At 36.4% G+C, this 9,742-nt stretch overlaps 1 protein-coding gene across 1 annotated transcript in view; it reads right to left on the bottom strand.

Moving 5' to 3' along the window:
• Window positions 1–1,174: 1,174 nt before the first annotated feature.
• Window positions 1,175–9,742, bottom strand: part of PHKB (phosphorylase kinase regulatory subunit beta) — a 66,757-nt gene continuing 58,189 nt past the window's right edge. Inside the window, exons 29-33 of the mRNA XM_054389533.1 lie at window positions 8,640–8,774; window positions 5,369–5,498; window positions 4,889–4,996; window positions 3,454–3,594; window positions 1,175–2,155 (exon numbers count right to left, since the gene is read on the bottom strand). Of these exons, the coding sequence (XP_054245508.1) occupies window positions 2,018–2,155; window positions 3,454–3,594; window positions 4,889–4,996; window positions 5,369–5,498; window positions 8,640–8,774 (652 nt within the window). The 3' untranslated portion in view covers window positions 1,175–2,017. The remainder of the gene's footprint in view (window positions 2,156–3,453; window positions 3,595–4,888; window positions 4,997–5,368; window positions 5,499–8,639; window positions 8,775–9,742) is intronic.

Below are 9,742 nucleotides of genomic sequence, written 5' to 3'. Positions count from 1 at the left end.
GCTGCAGGAAGAGGATAGTTAATAGTATTATCCTTTCATACGTGAGAACCTTTTCAGAGAATGCAGACTGATGGATTTTGATATCTTCATCTTGTAATCTAGGTACTATTTTGTAGAAGTTGAGAAATTGCCACAATTTCATTAAGCATGTTCAAGGCTATAAAGGAAAACAGAAAGGGTTTGCATGGAATTTCATTCCAAGTTTATATAAGGAAAAGTGGTGACTGGGGTTTTCATTTATTTGCAGTTACACAGTTCATTCCAAGGTAAGCAAACCTGAGGCTTACTTGAAACTGGAGGTAAAGCAGCAGTAAGAAGGGGCAAGTGATGTAAAAAATGCTGAACTGCTACCCTGCTGTTGTATTAAAAGGATTGTTTCCTTTCAATAGGATTTAGTTTGTAGATGAGTCATACTCTGTGTATGGCAAGAGACACATCAGAAAACATTAGAAAAGAAAAAAACCCCAACCCACTAGAAATGGACATGCTTGCTCCCTCTGTAATCACTGGTCTATGGCCAGCTGTAGATCTGCAAGCAACACTTAAAAAAACCCCAAAAGGCAACTGGAAGTTATTATACTTGATAACTTCTAAAGCAGTAATGAAGTAAACCCCCCAGAAGATAGGTTAGATTGCTGTTTAAATGGGTGGCTCGTTCAGAGCCAGCAGTGTGCTGTTTAACTGTAGCTGCCTTGTAGCAGTGCAATGCTGCAGCCCCTCAGAAAACATTCTACTACTAGTACGTTCTATTAATGTACTAAGGCACTACAATAAGGTACCAAATAGTGAGTAACTAGTGTTTTTTTTCTGCATATTCCTTCCCCACTCCACCCCTGCTGCCTTTCCACTCTTCCTTGAATGTGTTACAGCAAGGAAAACTGGTAGGACCACTGCTCTGTTAGCCCCAAATTAGCTTTTCCAACCTTACTTATTCTCCCCATCATTTGACAAAAGATTTATTAACGGTTTAAGCATCCTCCTTCAACAACAACTTATGCTACCATGTTGGCTTGAAGGATTGATTCTGTGATTTCTGGGTAAGTCCTGCAAACCCGGAAAGCATTAACCACTGCCCACATGTTCAGATAAAAACTCCTCTTCCATGAGCCCTTCAAGGCCATTCTAGTAGCACATTATAGTCAACACGTAAGACAACATAATGGAGTGTGCACATAGCTTGAAGTATTTTTATTGAGAGGGGTTTTTACAAGCATTTGCTTTTCATCATTTTTGCTAAAATAAAGAACATAGCACATAGTGTTTCCACACATTTAGGAGATGAGTGTATCTTGAGTTCTTTAATGCATTGATAACTTATGTAATTTTTGTTTTCATTGATGGTAATTTTAAATACAGCTTGGATGCTCTTTTTATAAACAAACTTTCATCCTGTTACCATGTTTTCTTTATCAACTTATGGATGTTTAAACAGTTGGATATTTATTGCTAGAGGTAAAAAGTGGCTCATTTAGGGTGAAGCCTATGAAGGATATCAAATTATCAACTAGTAAATTTTAAAACACTTCTAAACATATGCTATCAATTGAACTGATACAGAAAAATTTAAATAACTATTTCACCTTCACCTCCAATTTGTGTATGGAATAGTAAAATATTTTTGCATTTCTAGTGATTGGCACGCATGTTAATTGTGATAGTTTCTGAATTTAATATAGAATATACAATACACTTGTTTGTAATCATAAATAAAGTTATAAAGACAAAAATCTCATTTCTCTTGAGGTTACCAACTATGTGAAATGCATAATTTGAGATCATAAATACAATCCCATTCAGCTTAATCAAATAAAGAACTAACTTCATGTGCTCAGTCTCATGCTGCGTAGTTGAGAAAGGAAAAAAATTAGGTGGCACTTACTATCTTTAATGGAACTTCAATTAGCAAACAATTTGTGTTACTAGCCAGGGTTATACTTCAGAACAATGTTTTAATATATGCATGAAAAATCCATGGAACACTAAAAAAAGCAGAAATTCCTATGATGTGTTTCAAGCTTTAGCTAATGGTACAAGGATCATCATTGCTTGGTTTCATTTCCCCTTCCAGCAATAAAGTGATCACAGCCTTACTCAAGTAGCTGCATGTTCCCTTTTTCCCAGTTGGGTGAGTGTTGTAGAATGCAGTCATGTCACCCTGCAGGGGAGGGAGAAGATGGTTCTGTTAGTGTTGATTATGTCAAGCATGTGAACAAGAGGAACGTGACAAATAGGTTATAAATGCAAATGTATTTTTTGGACTCTAAAGCTGTAGTGTCATTCTGCTCAGCTTTCAGACATCTTCCACGTATGCTTACCTAACCATGTGGAAAACAGATGACTAAAATGCATTGCATTTATCTCTTTACTGAATTTTCCAGTCCTGTATACATAGTGCTGCCTTAATTTTTTTTTTTTAATGTAGTGTCAGAGGAACAACTGCTCTCTTAGAACACGCAGCCAGATCATGACTGTGCGGTAACTCACTATGCTACCTCAGTGTGATGGAGAGATACAGACTACACACTTTTATTTGGGGGAAAAAAATATTTAATCCCAAGATACCATCGGTAGCACATGAACTAATTCATTAAATCAGATCAACAAAGCAGGTTTCCCTCACAGAACACCTGCTTTGTACAGTGAATTATGTTGAAACATTTGCTTACTGACAAATTCTATACTGGCTACTATAATAAATGATCAGTTCAGGAAATTGGTTACTTCTAATAAATGAAGAGCAGAGAATATTTGCAAGTCAGTTTAATGGAAGAGCATAATTTGGACAAGTCCTTTTAGCTGTGTTTGTTAGGAAAGCTTGAGACAGGCTAACAGTAGAGCAAGCCTTAAGGGGCTACAGTTAACTGCCACTGGGCATACACCTGGGAACATGATAGAGTCAGGTTCCAGAAAAGGAGCTAAATTCAGCAACAGAAAGTGGTGTTGCATATCACTATGTTATGAATCAATAGCTTACTGGGCACAGGTATCTGACTACCTTGTATACAATACAATAAAACACCAGACAGAGTGAGGAATGTCATGCTCAATACTGGGGACTTAACCCACTGCTTTACTTGTACTTCCTCCTTCAACAAGTTCAATGAACTTGGCTTTATTACAGAATTTCAGAGCTTTGAGGCACTAAAACTTGTAGGGAGAATCTTTAGATGCCTCTGAAATGTAACACCTAAAAATCGCAGTGAAGTAAACCTTAAAAGCTATTTAATGATCAAATTTCACTTACTTGAACTTCAAGCCTTAGAGATTAAAATGATGAGTGCAATTCTAGCACAAAAATCAGTAGCTAGGAATAGTATCACATTTTTAGGTTCTTAGGTATTCCACTCTGAATTCGTACCAAGTGCTTTTTATTCTGAACCATGAAGGGCTAACATTTATAACTAACTTCAATAAGAAGGGTAAGTTTTTTTAAGACAGTAATATTTTACTCACTTGTTTTTCAGCTCCTTTTGGACTGTTGTGATCTTTCTGAAAGTCATGAAATGCTTCTTGCACGACTTTGTCTAAGTCCACTTTGTCCTGGAACTCTAGCTCAGGATTTCTCTCCAAAATAACAGATATGACCATCAATAACTAGAATGTAGGGAAAAAAAGACTGTAAGACTGATTTTTTTTTTTTTTTAAATTCAGGTTTACATAAAAGTACTGCTAATAATTGCATATACCTCTTTCAAGCAGGCAGCTACTTAAGGATGGCACAGGTAATAGTGCACAGGTAATAGAATTCTGACTTTGATAAAGAATTGCTTTTGTGAAAGGTCACAGTTTTTGGTGACTACCTCGTAAAGGGCACCATGTAAATGATTGACATGAACATCTAACTTTGCTGGGAGCCAAGGAAGTCATTTCCAGTTTATTCAGTTCACTGCATGGCTACAGAAATGCTGGTGTTCAGCCAAAGGAGAGGGTGAAAAGCAGCAAATACTGAACGTTGTTTTGAGGCATAATCACATCTGGTATAGTTGTATTATGACAAACTTCATTAAAAAACCCAAACAGACACCAATAAAAACTGTTTGAGAGAATTGGCATTTCCTGTATCTCAAAGAGGTTTAAAATGGGAAAGCAAACATGATGAGTGATAGTGACCTTTCATAATAACTCTACAAGTGGGCAGCAGAGTCTATGTTGGTCATCTTGGGTTTTGATTATTGTGTCAACTTTTAGCAAAAACTGGAGATATTCCAGCAAGCAGCATGACCATTAGTTGTTAGCCAGAACTGATAATTTGATTTTACTGTGGAGGTATACTCACAAGCACCAGAGGCATATACTTAGGAGCTAACAATGAATGCTGCTAACAGCACAGATACCAGTTACCAAGGATGCTCTCGATCACAAAGTGCACATTATGTGCAGTGGTGGGGAGTTGAAACAGCCTCTTGCTGTACTGTTAAGTGTGGGAATATAAGGAAGCTTTAAGGCAGTTGATTCAGTAACATGAAGCAACTCACTAGACAGCATCAGCAAAATGGGAAAGAGGGATTTATTGCAGGGCAAACTGTTACTTAGTGCAGTTTTTCCCTAGGCATAGGAAACTGTTAGGAGATGGCAAAGGCTAGGGACTTGAAGGAATGCTACTTGGTTCTTCTTACTACTTTTCACCTCCTGTGACCTAAATGTATTGGCACTGTCATTAATATTTATCTATCTAAAGGGGAAAGAACATCAAGAACTTAATATATTCTGAACAAGTTAACAGGAACCTGTTTAATTATACAAAACCTATGCAGAAACCACTGAAGCAAGTGTTCATGTTTAAAATGCTATTTCCTCAAATATTTGAACCTCAGTTATGTTGGTTTTAATTCTAAGCTATAATATAGTCATGAACAACGCAAGATTTCATTCTCTGTAGGGCACAAACCTCTACAATAATTTGCCTGTATTCTGGCTGGTCGATATTTTGCAGCATATCTTCAACTAGAAGGGAAAAATTCCTTTCATACATTGTCATATCCGATAAGGTTGGTTGCTGAAAAACAAATAATACTTTTACTCAAAGACCATTTACAAGAAATCAAAGCCACCTCTAAGTGAGCTTATTTGCTTAAATAAATAATACTCAAGAAATATTACTGTAGGATCAAAATAGGAACACATTTCATGACTTGGAAAGGGTCTTCTATACTTAAGCTTTTATAAGTGTGTTTAATAGAAATAACTGAATTCCATTCTATTAAAATTGTAGCTCATGAAAATACAAATAAAAAAATTTAAAAAATATTAACAGAAACAAATTGCCCCAAGTAATACATAATATCACAAAATAGACATTAATGATAAAATAATTCCCCATTAATAGTTGGGTAGCGCAGAAATAACTGAGCATAGCTGCCAGTTTTACCTGTGGCAAAAACTTCCCTGCCACAATTAAACCATTGGGGGTTCTCTCCAAGATCTGCCACACCCGATCATAGAACCCAGCAGGAGTTCGATTGAGAGAACCATCTAGCTGTCTTCTGTTTAGCCAGCTTCTGCGGACAAAGAAAATTGAGAATATGAAGTTAAAAAACCATGGCGGAACCAAGCCATGTGCGGTGACCTGAGCCAGTAAGGTAAGCAGTGCCATCAAATCCATGTTCATGACACATATGCAGTATATGGGAGCTTTCTGGTAAGTTATTCTTTAAAGCAAATAAAACCAAGATGCTCAGCATATAGATGTTAGAATGTGAGATGTGTGTTTGTGTTTTATGTAACAGAACAAAAAGAATTAACTGTTAAATCTCTGCAGTGTAGCACAGTATCAGGAGGAGGCTGAATTCCTCATGTCTAATCAAAGTAAATTACCATAAACAAAACCAGAAGTCACTGTGTGGTAGCCATGACAGCTGAATGTATACAAACTGAACCCCCCAGTATTTTATATTACAATAGGCAAAACAATTCTGTCCCTAAGTACAGCTCAACAGAATTCTGCATCTGTAAAATACAAAATGCAATAGATGACAGATTAGAAATACCCATTGCTCTAAATACCAGGTTAGGAAAATGGATTTTTGGCAGGATTGCTGAAGGTAGGTTACTATGATGATGTGTTGAAAAACAACTGGCTGTAAATTTAGGAATCTGACAAAAGGGCTGTGTTCAGCTAAGACTTTGAACAAACTGAGTTACACTCTCCATAAATTACAATTCTGGTTTACCTTCAGAAGCAGACTGTCCCCACTTTTTTTTTTACCTATGACCATAAAGTCTGGAATGTAATTTCTGCATTTTTCTTTTCTCAGTATTACTAGAACAGTGGAGCCTTAGCCAGAATGTTTGAGCTGCCAGTGATGGAACTGTAAGAAGGGGCAACCATGGGTGTGATTTTAATTGGCAGATTCCAAGTATAAAATTAAGTCTTATGCAGTAGTACTGCAGATATTTGACAGAAGAGCTTTCCTAAAATTTACTGACCTTAGCTGTTTTTTTAATTTTAAGTATGGAATCCATTTTTGTATGTAAGATAGCAATGAGAGCTCTGCAAGGAAGCAAAGCAACTAATACTTTTGTGTCTCAGTTTAATATTCCTGCAAAAGGCTTTTTCAATTAGTTCCACGTCTTCAGCTCACAAACAGCCCTTTTATAACATTAGAAGAAACAAGTACTTCACGAAGCACATCATTCGGAAAAGGCAGATACTTTCTACACCTAAATATTTTGATATTTGTAGTACAGCAATCAACACACTTAGTGTGCACCTTATTCACCATTGTGGATTTGAGTCCTTTTTACAAAAAATATGCTTAGATTACTGCTTGGCAATGTGGTTGCCTGTATTGCAGCCTAGTTCAAAGAAATTCAGCACTAATGCTGAAATTTTTTTAATTTTTATTTTTTCTGTTTGTATTGCTCGACGAACTTGCTACATGAAGACTAACACTACTTGTCAGTAAAATGTCTTGTTTTGGCAGAGGTCAGTGTGCCTGATGAAATAGCAATGATCTTGTATTGAAAAAAATTAATCTTAAATATAAGTTTAAGTGTTTAGACCATTAAAAGAACAGTGCTCCATTTAAAAAAGGCTACTTGCAGTCTTGAGACCTACATAAAAAGGTCAAAAAGTACTTGTAGAAGTTTGTACTCAGTTGGCAAAATCTCTATCACTAGATGGTATCTTATCTTCAAGCCTGGTGTAAGAGGTAGGAAAATTGCAAAAATTTTACCCTCCATGAAAACCTGGAGGGAGGTTGGTTATGGAGACACTGTTAGGGAGGTAAATATACCACTAGCCCTTCATGAATGACAAAGCAATTGGCAGTGATACATGGTATCACAGTAGCACAGAATTTTTCCTAAAATCATAACAGTAGGAAAAACAGTTGTGGAAAGAAAATGCAAGGAGACAGTGTTCTGCATTTCCTGGCAGGAAAAGAACTTTTAAAACCAAGTCACTAAAGAGTAAGGAAAAAAGAGCTAGTAATACTCGACAGGAAGAAGGTAAAGATAGGAAGTTTTGAAGGATATGCTGGCTAGCTTTTGTACTCAGATAACCCCTGAAAAAGAATCTTCATCCTCAGAAAATCAACCAGAACACTGTTGACCCTGCTATCATATGTTAACAGAATTGAATGCAGAAAGCACTGTGACAGATCAGGTAAGATCTCTAAGGAAGGATGGTGCTTGAATTGCTCACTGTGATTGACCAAATTGTTTCCTAAATAGCATAATATTTAATGGAAAATGACGTAAAGAGAAAGGGTAGTTCTGCTAAGGTTTTAGAGGAATAATGTCAACATCAACATGAATAGAGACAGCAACTAAACAGCAAGCATTAATAACCACAATTGAGACACTGAAAAGCATGTGGGAGATAGAGAGTACACAGACAGACAGATTCTCCATCACACAAATTAGGTAAGAGAGCAGACAACTGTTGAAGGAGCTTCTTTCTCAAGCTTGGGGAAAAAAAACCCAATATATTTTGAATTAAGTAGGAGCATAAGTATTATGCTGTGTGGTAGATTTCTTCAACTGAAAAGGCCATCATCCATTCAGTCAAGGACTATGGAAATTATCAGCAGGATTATGTGTGAAATTTTAAGTTAATTACAAGTAAAACCTACAGAGGACTTTTGACTTCACCTTATCAATAGAGTTAAGTGGAAATATTGTCATTTAAACTTTTGTCTTGCCCACTTTGGATCACAATGCATGCTCTTTCCAGCAGATAGCTACAGCATGGAGAAAAGATTACACCACTATCTCTTGAGAAGTCTAGAGAGCCATCTGTTCTTAATTCATGTAATAAGCTAGAAGAAAGGGGGCACTGAAGAGCCGACACAGTCTTCTTACTAGTTATTTAAATAGATAGTATGAAGTAATTTCTGGCATTGAAGAATGTATCACATTACTGCCAAAGTCTAGAGATTACTGTTATAAAGTCAGACTTCGACAAAGATAAAGCTGAAAAGGGAAGATGCAATATAAAAGAAACAAATGTAGAACCTGGACACGGGTGAAAAAATATAAAAGTGCATTTTTGCCTTTTACCTTTCCTTAAATAAGGATATCACTGATTGCGTATGTCTGGTGCTTTCAGATGTATACAAAGTAGTTTAGAAATAAAAATTACTTGAATAGCCTATTATGAATGAAAACAGGTGCCACAAACCCACACATCTCATTACCTCCCCTGCTGCTGTGGTTGAAGAATATCCAGTAGAAGCTGTTTCACTTCACTAGGGGACATCTGGTACAAGTCCCTGGCTGGCATATCCCCCGCACGGATTTTCAACTCATGCTTCATAGCATGGATAATCCATCTGACGTGAAGAGAGCAACATTGATTAATTCAGCACAAAGTTTCCAAAAATGAAAAATTAGTCTAATAAAACAGCTCAGAAGAATTCCCCTTGGTCCTGCTATTTGGCTCTCAGTATCAAATACTGCACTCCTCTTGCTGTATTGTGGAATTTACTCAGATTGTGTGTTTGTTTGCAATATGATATGAACTGAAAAGGATCATGTGCAGATTAAGAAATGGGTTGTGAAGAACGCTTTTCCTAGGGAAGATACATTTGATCATATTCCCATACATCCCATGGTCATTAAGGCAAACATTTACCTGCCTTTGATGTTAAAATTTGTACTCAAAATTATGCTCTGACAGTATATGCATTTTGCTGATGAATGGTGTTTTTTTTTTAAACTCAAAAAAACATTTTTAATTTAAAAATACCTCAGGGCTTATTTATAGTTTTAGCCTTTGAAAATCCTTTTTGTACTCACTTCTTTCTTTTGTTACTCTTTTTGAAATATTTGATTAAATAAAAATATGGCAGCAGTGAAGATTTTTCAGCCTTAGGAATCAGAGCAGAACTTGGCAAATTACTGAAGTGAATGCTAAATTCTATTATGCACTGTCTGCCTCTAATATAATAAAGATGAAATAAAGTACGGATACATCTGAAGCAAAATAACTAAGCATTGAGCCCATTCTCTTACCATCTACACTGCTTCAGTTCAAGTAGGTATTACTGTCAAAAGGGAAAAGAAACTTCACTAGTTTTTCTTGACACAGTCCACCAGGTAACGCCTGACCAAGTCTGGATTACGTTAAAGAGCCTTACTCTGTTCATCAGAAAATGCAGAGTATCCCTAAGAGAGTCACCTTGTCATCAGAATGCCCACAGTGCACAGGCATTTAGTTATTTAGGCTACAAGGTACAGGATGTTTATGTAACTCAAGTCACAATGGTTTCTGAAGGATTTTTACTATCTATAAAAATTC

The sequence above is a fragment of the Indicator indicator genome, chromosome 19 (genome assembly GCF_027791375.1).
Source record: "Indicator indicator isolate 239-I01 chromosome 19, UM_Iind_1.1, whole genome shotgun sequence".
Classification (NCBI taxonomy): domain Eukaryota; kingdom Metazoa; phylum Chordata; class Aves; order Piciformes; family Indicatoridae; genus Indicator; species Indicator indicator.
The sequence above is the reverse complement of the archived record's forward strand: the minus strand, read 5'-3'. Positions and strand labels throughout refer to the sequence as shown.